Genomic DNA, 16361 nt, shown 5'->3' with positions numbered 1-16361 from the left:
AAAGAAAAAAAGCTGTTGATAGGGTGAATTAAAAAAAGAAATAACTTGATTTTTAGTTGTTTTAAGCTTGTTTTATCTTATTTTAAATAATTAAGTCATCTTGGGTCCCCTTGGGAGTTTGCTGAGGCCCTCTAGTGGGCCCTGACCTGCTGCATGAGAATTCACTGCCAAGACAGAACAACCTAGCAACAAGCAGCAAGAACACCTCACAGTAACCAGTCAGAACCACACTATAGCAACCACTTAGTAATGCACTGTCCATCTTTTTATCTGTCTGTATGTAGGCCTATCATCTGTCTTTTTTCTCTTTGACCGCCTTAGTCCTATAACTTTAAATAATAATAAAAAAAAACTATTTTAAACTTCCAGACAATGCTTTATTAGGCGAACATCAATGTTTTATATCGACGAACTTTCCTCATCTGTTGGAAACATGTCACCATTGGCCCGTTTGTGTGTGATGCAAGTAACATCATACCCAATATGGCTCTCCAATCGGCCTGCAAGACTTCAAGTTACGCCCCTTCAAGTTATGCCCACTTCAGGTTACGCCCACTTCAAGATGCTCACTGGTTTTTCAACTTAAAGCAGCGCTGCACAGTGTAAGACATAAAAGTACGAGTTTAACATAAACTGAACATCCTAGAGTTGATTAAACTGACTCTTAGCTGTTCAAGAACCGAAATGCTTGTTTTGGTATACAGTAAAGCAAGCTGCAATGTGCATTAGTGCCAGGGTATTGATAATGTATTGCAAGAAACCATATTGCAATGTATTGTTTTATAAATTATTCGTCCCACCTCAACTAGAGTGTGGAGCAAGCACTAATATATCCTTTTGGAATTGGGCTTTATTTTTTAAAATAAATAATTGTAAACATCTTTTGATGTCTTATTGTATTCCTGATTTGCTGATGATTAAAAATGTTGACTGATATCAACGGCACTAATGAACAGCTAAATGCACCGCTGACAAACAAATCTTATGATACTTTTGAGACAAATGAACAACAAGCACACATAACAAAATCTTTTAATTGAATGGCAACACAATGAGGGTTTATGCAAACCCAATCTAATATGTTTTGGCACTAATTGTGTGTTCTGGGCTGCAGCAGAATTACATCCAATAGAAAATCAGATCTCAGAAAGTGCCCCCAGCCACATAAAAACAGTAGAATCTAATCCTTGTAGTTTTCCCCTCTGTCCACATCCCCTGTAGGCTTCACAGTCTTTGTAGAGAGAATTGCATTGAATGCAACAGGAGATTAGATACGGAGTTCTGTTGGTCCTTATATGCTCCTCTGAAAATGTGTTCCAGTTTACCACACCTGTTGACAAAAGAAGAGACTGTTTCATGTGTAAAACATGTTCAGATTTTAATTTATTTTTATAAGAAAAAACACTTTCTGGTAGCAGTGTTTCCTCAGTATTCATTTTAGTAGTGGTGTCACCACAGCAAGAAAAATGTGAAATTAAAAGAAACACCCATTGCCTAAAACAAAGCATTAGTCTTATAGGCTATAAGTAATTATTATATTATGATTATTAAAATAATTTTAGCACTAGAACCTCGACTTGAATCATAACTAGGCCCAAACATGGACAAATGAGGAATCACGAGCTGGCATCTTGCCGACAACATCTCGTTTTGGGTGTTTAGTGTGGTTCTGTGTGATTTGGACAACTTCAAGTTACGCCCCCTCCAAGTTACGCCCACTTCCTGTTACGCCCCTCTCTTACGGTCCGCAGCCAGACCCATCATGCCACTCCTCAAGAGTCTCTGCAGCTTTAGGGCTGTTTGTGTGCAAGCACAAGACTCAGAGGGACTGCGGTGTCAACAGGGTGACTTTGTATTTGGCCTTTCCACTCTCACAGTGTGCGTTTTGAGGGGGGACATCGCTTCGGATAGACTGTTTTCATAGTGAAACAGTCCAAAATGCAGCACGTTTGTGGATTATGGGAAAATCACAGGTGAAGCTGTGTGTGTAATTTCGGTCACGGATTGGGTGGCGGATCCAGGTGAGTCTCCGCGACAGTCCGCGTCAAAAGAAAAGACCCGATATTAGGCTACGATGTTTTATAAAACGGCGGAAACTATGATATGTCATTGTGCACTTATTTTGTTCTGTGCCGTAATACCGCGATCAAAACTGTATTATGCAAGGATAATTAAATGGCGCTAAACAGCGTCTTTAAAATTTGCACTATTCTTTTGTCATTCTTGGATTATTGATTATTGTTTAAACATCAGTTAATATTATTTTATGTATTTCTTATTGGCTGTTTAAATTAAACATATTTGTTGTTCCTGGAAAAACATTTCAATCAACCAATCATTTGAGAGACTTAATAGTTTATGTCAAGTTTTGGCTTACAACCAGGGTGCTTCTACATCAGTGTTACTCACCTAAATTACTCTGTAAAAAAAAAAAAAGATGCTACCTTAAATTTGTAAGTACAATCAACTTGGATGTTTAAGTAATTTCACAATGATATTGTCATTTAAGGTGACAATCAACTTGGATGTTTAAGTAATTTCAACTTAAATTACATTAAACTGACTTAATAAAAATTAGCTGAATCTTGTACAGTATAACATAAAGTTGAAAGTTGCAATGCAAAAACATATGTTGTCATAACTTATTGATCATATAATTTTTTTACATTTATTTTTGATAATTTCCCTCAGATTCAAGGGAAAAGTTATGGTTACCCGTTAGGTTTAAGGGGTAGGAATACAGTTATGGCTAAATTTACTGACAGGAAAGTTGTTCCAGGATCAGCAAAATATTGATCCAGGAACATACTTGGCGAAATCACGGTGACCATAGAAGCATAGTCTGCAGGACATAATCTCTTTCTCCAGCCTACATTTTTTGTTCAATTGGGATCATGAACTGGGATCATGGCTTACTGAAGCAATATGTGTTTGTTTATGGCTATCACATTGTTATCAGTGACTGAGAATGCAGTGGCAAAAATTGGCCCCTGAGGAGAGACCAAATGAGCCTGGAGTTTGTGTAGAGTAGACTCAGTAATGGTATGCAGTTTGCTGTTCCCTACCCTAGTAATATTTTGAGCATCAGATGAACAGATTTATGGAAAAGACTTGCTTTTGTGTTGCCTGTTGCAAAATATGTATTAATTCTTAGACCGTTTATACATTTAGTTTGATCCTTGATGGTACTTGGCCTCCACTGCCAGCTTTACCCTCATGTGTTTGAGGCCTGTTATATCTTCTTAGATAGTAAAAATCTGTCTTTTAAGGATGAATATTTAGTTAGTTATTTGCTTAGTGTTTTATTTTGGGTGGTGATGGGCTAATTTCTTTCTTCTGCTGATCACAAAGGAAGATATTTTGAAGAATGTCGGACTCGGTAACCAGACAGTTGATGGACCCCATTGACTTAAATAGTATTTTTTTCCTACTGATGACTTCCATCAACTGTCTGGTTACCGACATTCTTCAAAATATCTTCTTTTGTGTTCAGCAGAAGAAAGAAATTCATACAGGTTTGAAACAACTTGAGGGCGAGTAAATGATGACCGAATTTCCATTTTTAAGTGAACTATTCCTTTAATGTCAAATGTTTTGAGGTCCTTTAAACCTGGACTTCAGCCCACTTCCTTCTCAAATATAATGTGGGGAAAATAAAAGAAGAATTGCTTCTATATTCTGCAAGATATTGTTGCCAAGTGTTTCTAAAAATGATCCAAAACATAAAGTAGATTGATGGCCCTTTCAGTCTGTCTCTCATTGGAACTCACCATTTCCAAGGCAGTAACTTTCCATTAAGTCACATCTCTGCACCTGCCCGATTCTTTTGTTGATGCCTTGTCTTCATAACATTGTACATTACCATGTTGTCAGAAATAAACATTGTTCATTTTTCTGTGTAAAACATCTCTTCTGGGATCATGATGTGCTTGTGATTTGTGAGTGTTTTTACTACATAAAGTTAAATAAAATAAAAATCCACTAATGCCATCATTCATGAAATCAGAGAGGGATAATCTTTTTTTATATATGTCTTAGCATGGAGTTAGTTAACTCGATGCAGTTGTACCCATAATGACCTGTGATACGTGAAGGTGTTTACACATGCTAAGTGGTTGTTTTGCATGTCTAGATTGATGTTTAAAGTAGAAACAAACTCTACAGGTGATGCTTAACGTGGTTGGTGTGGAGTGGACACCTTATTGACTTTGTGGACGTTTTATTTCTCATGCAGGAAAAATGCGGAGAGATGCAGAGCAGGCGCTGACTCTGATGTGGCTTCTCTCTTGGATCCCACACAGCATGTGTAAGTGAGCAAAGCACGACTTTAAAAGAAATCAGCCAAACAATTTAAACAGTTTCGATTGTGCGCACAGAATTATAATTTTTTTTTGGTTGGCCTTTTGTCTATAAACTGTCCAGTACATCAGGTTGTGTGCCATTCAGAATTGAATCCCTGTATTTGAATTGATGTTGCTAACAGGGTGCAGATTTTTACATTCTATATATTGAGTTATGTATAGTTATGTATATCTATATGTATAGTTTTTAATAATCCATTTTATTTTTCAATATGAAATACCCATAAACGCACAACATATGGACTAATTCCAGAAGAATTCAATAACAGGGTGTTCTATAATAAGCTTTTACAGATATCATATATCATATACTCTTCAATTCCAATATCTCTCCAGGTCATTCTCCCCCGGGGAGGCCCAGACTAACAAGATGTCGGTCACCTGAGAAAGAGACCTTTACTTGCTGGTGGGAGCCTGGATCCACTGGTGGATTGCCCACCAGCTACCAACTGTTTTATAGAAAAGAGAGGTCAGTACAAATTAAATCACTATTCATCACTGTACCTTTTAACTTGCCTTTACATTTTTCTTTTTCCCTGTATTAATCCATGGACAGCTTCCTCATTGTGTGCTTATTCTGACACAGTTTCGAATGTAGGCTTTGCTTGGCTCAATAAGATATCCCATGATTTACTCTATACTCTATCGTTCAAATGTTTGGGGTTGGTAATTAAGACTTTTTAATGTTTTTGAAAGAAGTATTTTATGTTCACAAGATGGCGTTTATTTGATTAAAAATGCAGTTATATTGTGAAATATTATTACAATTTAAAAGAACTGTTTTCTAGTGTAATATATTTTTAAATATAATTTATTCCAGTGATGGCAAAGCTGATTTTTCAGCATCATTACTCCAGGCTTCAGTGTCACATGATCCTTCACAAATCATTTTAATATTCTGATTTGCTGCTCAAGAAACATTACTTATCAATGTTGAATGTTGATGTATTATCAGTGCTGAAAACAGCTGTCCTGATTAAATGTTTTGGGGAAACCCTGAAAAAAAAAATTTGTTTAAGATTTGTTGATGAATTCAAAGGAACAGCATTTATTTGAAATATAATTTTTTTGTAACATTATAAATGTCTTAACTCTGATCAATTTTTGATCACTTTAATGCATCTTTGCTGAATACAATTCTTTAAAATTAATTTCTTTGAATAACACATTATTGACCTTAAACTTTTGAACAGTAGTGTATATTTGTAGCTCTCATAATTCTGGAACTTAAATGTTTGTTATTCTCTAAATATGAACATTTGTACAGCACGCACATTTATTAATAAGCACACTAAAGCTAGTATGAGTTCATGTTTACATATTTTATAACAACAGATCTCAGGTTTCGGTTCATCTGTTGTCCAAAAGTTATGTCATCAATTTCAACTTTTAAACCATCAATACATTTTTTTAGCTTCGTGGAAGTCTTTGAATGCCCGGATTATCATAAGGCGGGGGACAATTCCTGTTATTTTGATAAGCGGCACACCTCTATTTGGATCATATACAACATCACAGTGGTGGCCTCCAATACACTGGGAAAAGCCTATTCAGAATCTGTGGAAGTTGATGTTATGGATATCGGTGAGTTCATTTATTGTGTTTACAACATATTCAAATGCATCCAAGAATGGATTTGTTTTTATGTGCTTGCAAAATGCCCCTAGCGTATACTGAGCATGCTTGAATGGTTAATGATGTTTTACTACAGAGACCAATTTCAGGGTTGTTTTGACAACAGCCACAGTGCAGTGAGCTGCCTGCTAAATATAGTGGATATTAAACAGGGACGGGCGACTCCAGTCCTGGAGGGCCACTGTCCTGCAGAGTTTAGCTCCATCCCTTCCTGTCATTTTCAAGGATTCATGAAGACAGGAGTGGAGTTGAACTTATAAAACTCAATATACTGCTACATAAAGGCACATGCAGCTTAATTTCCTCATGCTGAAACTGTTTATTACAGAACTTTTATTACTATCAAGTTAGATCATTCTACTAAAACACAAGGCAGATAATGCTGCATTTACAATTATATAGTTTAGTTACAATTTCCCCTAAACCATTGCAGTTCCTGCTAGAAATGTGTGTGCACTGGGCTTATCCATCTGTAACGGTGAGTTAAACGGTGATGACTTTTAGAGCGTCTGAGTGGAATGGAAAAGTACTAAATGGCACTAAACAGAGGCCGATCTGGCTGACTAGCTGAATAGAATGAGGATGAACAGGTTTGTGTCTAGCATATTGCAATACTCAAGCCATGTATCAAATATCCCACTGAAGATGCTTGAATGTGCTGGCATATGGTTGATGGTTTGACACACGGGGGATTTTTTTTAACGCATTAAGTGTATAAAAACAGTTATGCAGTTATGCAGCTTTGTTTTTCCAAAAAAAGTTCTCCAAGGCTGCATTTATTTGATCAAAAATTCATTAAAACAATTTAAAATTAACTGTTTTCTATTTTAATATATATTAAAAAGTTCCTTAATATATATTTATTCCTGTGACGGCAAAGCAGTTTTTCTAGTAACCATTACCTCAGTCTTCAGTGTCACATGATCCTTCAGAAATCAAGAAACATTTCTTGGTATTATCAATGAAAACCGTTGTGCTGCTTAATATTTTTGTGGAAACAGAACATCTCTACCAGGATTTTGAACTTTCTTTGAGTCTTTTAATCAATTGAATGCATCCTTGCTGAATTAAAAGTATTAATTTCCATAAACAACAATTGACTCTTTCAAGAATTTCTTAACTTGTGAATGGTTCTTTTGATGTGAACACATCTGTATTAGAATTAATTTCAAAGTGCTCTTTCTTGTCATTAAATCTTTAAAGGACCTTGACCCTTCTTACCTCTCTGACCTTTTGTGTGAACACCGTCAAGCGAGAACTCTTAGGTCCGCCAACCAGAGTTAATTAACTGTCAAAGTTAATATCTAGGGGTGATCGAGCTTTCACCGTAGCTGCACCTAAGCTTTGGAACAGTTTACTGATTTCTATTATAAATGCAGCAACAGTTCATATTTTCAAACCAAAGTTAAAAACATGTTTTCTCTTTAGCATACAACTTGTGATGTCCGTTTGTTTTCTGTCGGTTTTTTTATGCCCTGTTTTACATTCATTATTTCTTATGGTGCATTCTATTGTATTTTTTATTCATTCTAGTACATTGTACAGCACTGTTGTTGTTTTTAATTGTGCTTTATAAGTACAATTGAATTGAATGGTAGTGTACAAGAAGCATATGAGGAATAGCCATCCATGTAGACCCTATTCAGTTCTTTCCTTTTTTAGTAAATGTGTTGTTGTCACTGTTCAGTTGCACACTGATTGTAATGGAACATCGTGTCCGTGCAGTAGCGTTGTTTAACCACCACGCAAACCATGCAAATGCAAAAGGCCCCGCAGGCTTAGGGGCCCCTGCTGGCCAAAAGCAATTAACTAAATTCACGACTCCATTTGGGATTATTTATTACCAAGCGGTCCGGATAAGTAGAAAGAAACAACCATGAAGCACACATACCCAAAAGGACCTCAAAAAAGAACCCCCCCCCCCAAAAATACCCCAAAATCTAAATGAAACATCTGATGAGGCTGAAGACCCAGGTCACACATTGAACAAGCTGTGTCCGCACCGTCACTGCCTGTATTTACTGGCAGCTAAAGGGTTGGAAATCGAATCGCATACTTAAGGTCAGGAATCAGATACATTGAAAAAAAATGATTAGTTGAATTTAATACAAATGTTTATCGTAAGTGGTTGCACACAATTGATTTTAGTTACATTTAAACAAATGCATTAAGTTGAACTAAAATTGATTAAGTTCAACTTAATGCATTTGTTTAAATGTAGCTAAAATCAATTGTGTGCAACCACTTACGATAAACATTTGTATTAAATTCAACGAATCATTTTTTTCAGTGTATTTGTTATCGATTCCTGTGTTCACAATTAATGTGATTTTCAACTATTCAAGCGCAATAAGATGCACTCGCCTCTCATATAGTGTGGGAATACTGAATGCAATTGAGTTCTTTTGCATTTGAACAGACAAATACATACTTTACAAGGATATTTTGTCAGATCTTGACTGAATAACTTTAACTTTAATAAGGATTAATCTATATTTTATTTATAAAAATAACTATATGCAATGTTATTTTACATTTGATTATATTTGATTTATTGCACTTTGTTCAGTTGTATTTATTTGTGCTACTGCTAATTTCTTCTGTTCTGTTATTACTAACAATACTTTATTTTATTAAACAAACAGTTTAATTGTCATTATTAATGGTTTGAATATATATATTAGTAAGTTGTTTTTGCTGATATTTTTGTTAAATCCTATAGGCAAACTTTATTGTGGAAGTGTTCTTGAGGCTGCTGGGTTTTGTTGGTGGTATTCAGCTGTAACAAAATGTTTTGCAGAAAGACAGTATAAATATGTCTGATATCTAAATGTTTGACTTTTATTTTTTTCATTTTTTTTACCTGAAAAATTGGAATCGATAGGGGTCAGAATTCGCCACAACAGCAGTGGTGATTATACCCAGACAACAACATAGTGTCGGCCCAGTGTGTTGAATCCACATGTATCAGATGTGGCCCGGATCTGGGCCTACACTATGTTGCTGTCTGGGTAACGTGCGTATGCTATGCAGCGTGTCTGCCTCTGTTGTAAGCTTTTTGAAAGTGGAAGCATATTTTTCACTTAATTGTGAGGGGGGTGGCGGGTCCTGGCTTTTGCTTAGGGCCCCCCAAAATGGTAAACCCACCCCTGTGTCTGTGCAGTTGAATGTCATTTAAGATGATTCGTCTTCTTTCACACAGTGCAGCCTCACCCTCCAGAGAATGTGAATGTGACTTTGATGCAGACCAAGAACAGTCCATATTTCCTGGTGCAGTGGCAGCCTCCCCATGACGCAGACACCCGCTCAGGGTGGGTAACAATCAGATATGAAGTTCGCTTAAAAAACAGCGGAGACGAGGCGTACAGCAGCAATTGGGAGGTGAGATTCAAATAGTTTCATGGTCACCAAGGTTCTTAAAGATGTTCTTATGATTTGTAAAACATTTTTATACTAAACTTGGGGTCCATAAATAAAACATAGCATTTTCTTTAACAATCTAAAAATATTCCATATATTTATATATACATTTGCTTCTAAATGATGATTGATAAATTAATTATCAATTCATTATGAAAAAGAAACTCTCCTTTTTATAATAGGGGCCCTGGTTTTAAGAAGCTAATTTTTGCATTTCAAAGTTTTGATACCATGTTATAATTATGATTGAGACACATTCTTCTTGTGTTTGTAGTCATATGGTGCTGGAAAACAGTTGGAGTTTAGCATCTATAGTCCTCAGCCGGGAGCAAAGTACGTTGTGCAAGTGCGCTGCAAACTAGACCAAGGCCTCTGGAGTGAGTGGAGCCCATCAGCTTTCATCCAGATTCCAGACAGTAAGATGATACCAGCAACAGCAACTCAATCTTTCACACCTTCCAGCCATTGTTCTACATTACTGAGCATGTTTAGCCTTACACAACAGTGTGCAGGCTACAGGAAAGTAAAGTATAAATAAAGATAATTAAAATAACTTTTTTGATTTTTTTAAGCAATTCTTCCTTTAGATACGTTTTAAAGGGGACCTATTATGCCCTTTTTCAAAGTCTTACTAGAATAGATTTTCATGCTTGAATGTTCAAAAAACTAAATTTTCACATATTTTACATTAGCCTATTGCATCTTCTCTCTTCCCAGTCTGTCTGAAACACTCAGTTTAGTTCCCAGCTCTACGAAAAACGCAATGTGTTCTGATTGGTCGGCCGGACTAGTGTACTGTGATTGGTCATCCACTTTGAGTGTGTTTTGGAAATGTCAAATTCGACGCACTACTAATGAAATTCAACCATCAGGCCTTTTTTGCATATGGTTTGGACGGGAATTACTGTATATAAATGAGGAGGAATATAAATGACGTTCCCGGTAGAAAACTGAAGACAACAATCGAGGCATTTCAGGGAGTTCGGTAACAGTGCTTAGTTATTGATGTAGTGAATAACTCCCTTTGGAGTGGACTTTGTGCTTTGTAACTCAGGACCCCTTTAACTCAATATACAGCATTAAAGGATGATGATGACACTTTAAAGTAAACAAGTCTTTGTGTTTCTTATTTTGCAGTTATGTCTGACACACAGAATGCAGTTATGATCCTTGCCGTCACTCTAACTGTCATAATTTTCCTGCTGACTGCAGGAGTGCTGACAGTCAAGATGAAACGGTAAGCATGACATCCTACCTATTGACAAAGGGATTTACACTAATGACTGTGCATAAAAGTTACGTTTTCCCAGGATTTACTTTAGAATCCAGAATGATGTGCATGACACAAATTGAACATTAACATAATACTGAATCCATCTTATTTTTCAACACAGTTTTCTGATTCACTAGCAACTGTAAGAACTGGTAAAACTATTTGTGCTTTAAAACATGTTTCATTACAATAATAAATTAAAATAATATGAACAAATACAACAAAACATTTTTTTTACATCAAGCAGCATGATGAAATGTTTTTGCTCAACTGAAATAACTGGAAGCGGCTGGCAGCAAAAGTCGTGCACATTCAAGTTAAATAAAACTGAGCCCACTCTTACATAAAAAATAAGTTAATTCTGCATTTTCACATTCTTTTCTAGGGTGAAGCATTTTTTACTGCCACCGGTTCCAGAACCGAAGATCAGTGGCATAGACACTCAGCTCCTTAAGGTACAGTAGACACTACCATAATTTGTGCATTTATAGCTTGTTAAAGGGGCCATATCATGCATTACTTTATTATAAAATTTTCCCTGAGGTTAACTTATAATGTTAGTGCTGTTTTATTTACAATAAAGTGCCTTTAAAGTGCCCCTATTATGCTATTTAAAAGGTTCCTCATTTTGTTTTGGAGGTCTCCTACAATATGTTTACATGCATCCAAGGTCAAAAAACACTCTTTTCTCATAATACATTTGCACATCACCACATTTTTCAATGATTCTCAAATGACTCGTCTGAAGATTCAGTCTCTCTAATCCCCTCCTTTCCGCGAGCTACTCTTCTCTGATTGGCCAGACGGCCCAGTCTGTTGTGATTGGTCTACCACGGACAGCGCGTGTTAGAAGCTAAACGGCCATTAGCATAACTGAACTTCAGCTCCAGAGGCTTCCTCAGTCCTCAGCGATTGTACACACGGTAACGATTTAATTTTAACATATCAATCCGAACGCGAGTCAACTGATGAAACACTAGAACAACTAGTTATTCAACCCAAAACCTCCATCGCAAGGACGACCTGAGCAGGTGATTTCTCAGTGATGCGCTACTCAGTTTGAGGTACATTATGAGAACTAATTCCTCACCATCACCATTAGTGTGATAGTGTCCATCAACAAACTGATGTGTATATTTCTAATGGTATTTTCAGAAAACAGCATCTTCTCGACATGTTAACAACACAAAACCAGCTACAGTGTTTTAGGGTGGGTCAAAGTAGACGTTGTTCGCGTGCAGCCAGTGAAGACCATAGGCGGACATTATGCAAATGTTACCGCATTAATTTTATCTCACGGAAGTGAGACTGGAATTCCTTACGACTCGTTTAGCTGGTTCAGAGTCGATTCTTTCTTTTGGGAGACAATAACTTTATTTATCGTGCACTTTCGACTTTACAACTTTGCAGATCGTTTACATGCACAGACAGCCATATTACACACTGCATGAAAGATAATATTTGAAAAAGCACAATAGTGGCACTTTAAGACTTAGTGTTAATGTAAGTTAAATCCAATATCGTTTTCAACTGAAGTTTGTATTACATCGTGAAAGTTTTACAAATTAATCTGTACTGAGGTTTTTTTCTTCGTTCTATCATGGTCGCAAAAAAAAAGAAACCTTTCCAACTGACAATGAATTGACCCCACAAAACTGCTGTGCCAAAATACAAAGGTCATTTTACATCTCGTTTCACAGAGTGGGAAGTCTGAGGAGATCTTCAGTGCTCTGGTTACTCTGGGATATCCCCAAATAGCCCAGAGCTCAGACCGTCAGGTGGAGTATCTCGTGGTCTCTGACTATGATGAGGAAACGGAGTTTGATAGCAAAGCTCGTCTTGAGTACCAAAAGGGAAAAAACGGTCCCGCAGAAACTGCACAAAACAGCATCCAGATCACATGGAACAGCAGTCAGGGGCTAAAAACTCACCCTGGGACTGTCTCCAAACAGCTAAGTGACACCATCAGTGTCCTTGAAGATCTTCAACAACGACTTCACCTTGATTCCAATGGCTCGCCAGTAAAAGCTCAGGACCAAAACACACAAATGATCTCCGGTAGCAAATGTGAGCACGTCAGCATCACCCCTGGTGGATTTACAGGGTACGTTGAGGTTGACAAAGAGAAACGAGACCCAAAGCTCCTGGTAGAGGAGGACTACAGTATGGTCAGTGACGTTAACAGTGATAATATCCTTGTACTACAAGAAAGCATTCCTGTACAGGGACACAAAGAAGTCAAATGTGACAAAACTTCTGGAGCTGAGGAAACTGGAGGTGTCATCGAACCTCTGGGATACATGGAAACCGTGACAACATTTTCAAGCGGATCTTGACTATTTTGTGACTTAAACTTTAGAGGTTTGGGACTATTTTGTCTTGTAGTGTCCTGTTCAAACTTTCAAGCACTTTGTTAGTAGAGATGTGAGAGGGGTTATTTCAGAAATCTGTGGTGCATTTCCCATACAATGATATAAATTGCTGCTTAACTGCCATAGTACAATGCAATCATTTGAGAAATTAACTAGATAGTCATGATTGTTTCCCAAAACCACTATTTTGTCATTTGAACCACGTTGGCTCAACAATCTAGAATTGTGTGGAGTAATAACTTCTGCTAATTAATCAGTTCATGATTGAATTAATGTCAGATTATTACTGTAAATAGCGAACATGGCATCCGAGGACTAAATCAGTATTTTAGTTTGCCATTATTTTGCTTTATTTCCTAATGTTTGATTCAATCATGGGATGCTAGAGCACATTCACTCATGCTCACTTCAAACTGTGCTTTCATTCCCTTTCCAAACAAAATTTTTTTACTCTGAAATTTGTATACACTCACCGGCCACTTTATTAGCTACACCTTGCTAGTACTGAGTTGGACCCCCCCTTTGCCTTCAGAACTGCCTTAATTATTTGTGGTTTAGATTCAACAAGGTGCTGGAAAACATTCCTTAGAGATTTTGGTCCATATTGACTTGATAGCATCACGCTGTTGCTGCAGATTTGTCATGATGTGAATCTCCCGTTCCTCCACATCCTAAAGGTTCTCTATTGCACTGAGATCAGGTGACTGTGGAGTCAGTTTCAGTATAGTGAACCCATTTGAGATGATTTGAGCTTTGTGAAGCAGTGCGTTATCCTGCTGGAAGTAGCCATTAGAGGTTGGGTACACTGTAGTCACTGTTGCCTTTCTATCAGCTCTAATCATTCTCTTCTGACCTCTGGCATCAACAAGGCATTTTTGCCCACAGAACTGCTGCTCACTGGATATTTTTCAGACCATTCTCTGTAGATGGTTGTGCGTGAAAACCCCAGTAGATCAGCAGTTTCTGAAATACTCAGACCAGCCCGTCTGGCACCTACAACCATGCCAAGTTCAATCACTTAAATCACCGTTCGTCCCCATGTCTCAGTTTGAACTTCAGCAGATCGACTTGACCATGCCTACATGCCTTAATGCATTGAGTTGCTGCCATGTGATTGGCTGATAAGATATTTGCCTTATTGAACCGCTGAACAGTACTAGTACCTTGCTCATTTTGCTCGAGAGCATGATCTAAGTCCGTGTCATTTATAACAAGAAACTAGCTTGTAACCACAGGTTGAGAGCCGTACTTCCAACCATACAACTTTTTTTGTGAATACTTGTTGGAACTATGATTTTGGGAAACACCAAATCATTGAACTAAGTTGGTAACGACAACTTGCAACCATAGTTTGCTAACGATACTGTGAAACGCACCCCTTGTTGTGTTGTTCCTGTCAACCTGCACAACTACAGCCACAGCAATGGGTCGAAAAAGGAGATTAAAAGACAGCATCATTCTTAACCTTTACACATCGACCAACAGCTGTTAAAAAATATCCCCCTAAAGATAATTATATTAATTGTTAAACCTCTCAAAATGTTTCAACCTACTACCTCATAGCAGACATACAAAACACCACACTGGAGTTTCACCACTCTCTCTAAAGACCTGGCACTTTTCTTAATGCTTTTGCTGCTCTTGATCTTTTAAAATTGAATGTTGTTAAGCATTTTTATAGTTAATATGCAGACAAGCACCTTTTGTATATTTATTCACAATGATACTATGAATATAAAAAGTGATATTTCTTTGGTCAAAACAACTAATGATTTTACTGTGTATTTATTGAACTAGATCTATTGTCGCTCACAATCCATTTTATTTATACTTAATAAATCATTTAATCTTGATTTATCACTGATTCAATGTTAAAATGGCAATCAATATTTACTCGTTTTTTGCCTAAGCAAACTGTGAATGCATCCTTCTGATTTTACAACTATATGAACTTGGAAACTCACAAAGACGACAAGAATGAAGACTAATGTCAAATAATAGATTAGATCGGTGTAAAGCGCTGGCACGAAAGGGTCGTCAAAGCTTAACCAAACACAAGGGCAGTGAGCCCAGAATGGTCTGGCAGGCCTTTGATGTTTTTTGAAAATAATATTAAATGAACCGCCTCAGAGGAGCTAGTTACGGCGGCAGACATAGACGGGTCAGCTGATCTCATCATGGAACATTTATGGTCTGCAGTAAAGAGTTACTTTGTCAAACATTGACTTAACACTATACAAGGACAAACATTCGGTTCAGCATGAAAGAAAATTGTAGTACTGTTGTGCAGCTTTTTTGTTTAGTTTAAATTAGAATGTAAGGCTTTTTTTTTTTTTTATTACCACCCATTGTGGTACATATACTGCATTCATTTTGTTTGTGATGTGACAGTGTGAGCTCAAGACGTTTGATGAATATGATTTTGTGGAATATGATTGTTAGCACAGAGGTGCATTGTTGTTTCTAGCATGAGCTCCTCACATTCTTTCACTGACAATGGCATGTGTAATGCAGTTTTCTATCCACTGCTGGACAAAGTCCAGAGACACTTGCTAAGGTTAGGTTTTTTTTTTTTTTTGTACCATTTCAATAAACACCAGATTTGCATTTCATGTCTTAAGCTAAAATAAAAAAAGTTATAATCAAAAAGTTGAACATTTTCTTAGTGAAATTCATGAAACAGAAAAACAACACTTCTGAGTCAGAGAACTGATTCGGCCAAGAATTGGTGGTTTATTCCAGATCAGTTAACATTCTTTTCATTCTCAAGTAGCCTATAAACCTAATTCTGTAGACCCAAGTCAGATGTTTGTGGTAGGGATAGATGTGGATGGTATGTTTCATTTGATAATGAAATATAAAGGGTTCGTTCATCCAAAAATGTAAATTCTCTCATCATTCACTCACCCTCATGTCATTCCAAACCCATAAGACTTTCATTCCTCTTCAAAACACAAATAAAGATATTTTTTATAAATCCTGAAGGAAAGTCCAGGCGAGCAAAACTTTGACACTACAAAAAGTTAATGAAGACGTAAAAGTAATCCGTACAAATCGAGTGGATTACTGTTTTTATGTGCTTTAATATGTGTGTTAATGTTTACATGTGAATAAAAATCTAAATTAAATCTGTTCATCATGTAAAGTGATCATGTCTCTTCAGAAGACAATGTCTTTATGAACTTTTTTAGGTTTTAGGTTAATGGACAGACAAAAAAAATCTCTTTATTTTTTAACATTAACAATAGAAAATAATGACTAACCCTTAAAGCACTACATATACATTTCTGATATCTATGA

General features: G+C 36.7%; 1 protein-coding gene across 1 annotated transcript; it reads left to right on the top strand.

The window, feature by feature from the left end:
• The first annotated feature begins 1778 nt into the window (after positions 1 to 1778).
• prlrb (prolactin receptor b) lies at positions 1779 to 16195 on the top strand. The gene is made up of 9 exons (XM_082169765.1): positions 1779 to 2021; positions 4235 to 4306; positions 4698 to 4830; positions 5776 to 5945; positions 9199 to 9377; positions 9691 to 9832; positions 10554 to 10653; positions 11075 to 11144; positions 12390 to 16195. Exons 2-9 carry the CDS (start codon positions 4240 to 4242, stop codon positions 13023 to 13025), a joined length of 1497 nt encoding a protein of 498 aa, XP_082025891.1. The 5' UTR covers positions 1779 to 2021; positions 4235 to 4239; the 3' UTR covers positions 13026 to 16195.
• The last annotated feature ends 166 nt before the right edge of the window (positions 16196 to 16361 follow it).

Source organism: Leuciscus leuciscus, assembly GCF_965113295.1.
Source record: "Leuciscus leuciscus genome assembly, chromosome: 5".
NCBI classification, from domain to species: Eukaryota; Metazoa; Chordata; class Actinopteri; order Cypriniformes; family Leuciscidae; genus Leuciscus; species Leuciscus leuciscus.
This window is presented reverse-complemented; position numbering and strand designations above follow the sequence as displayed.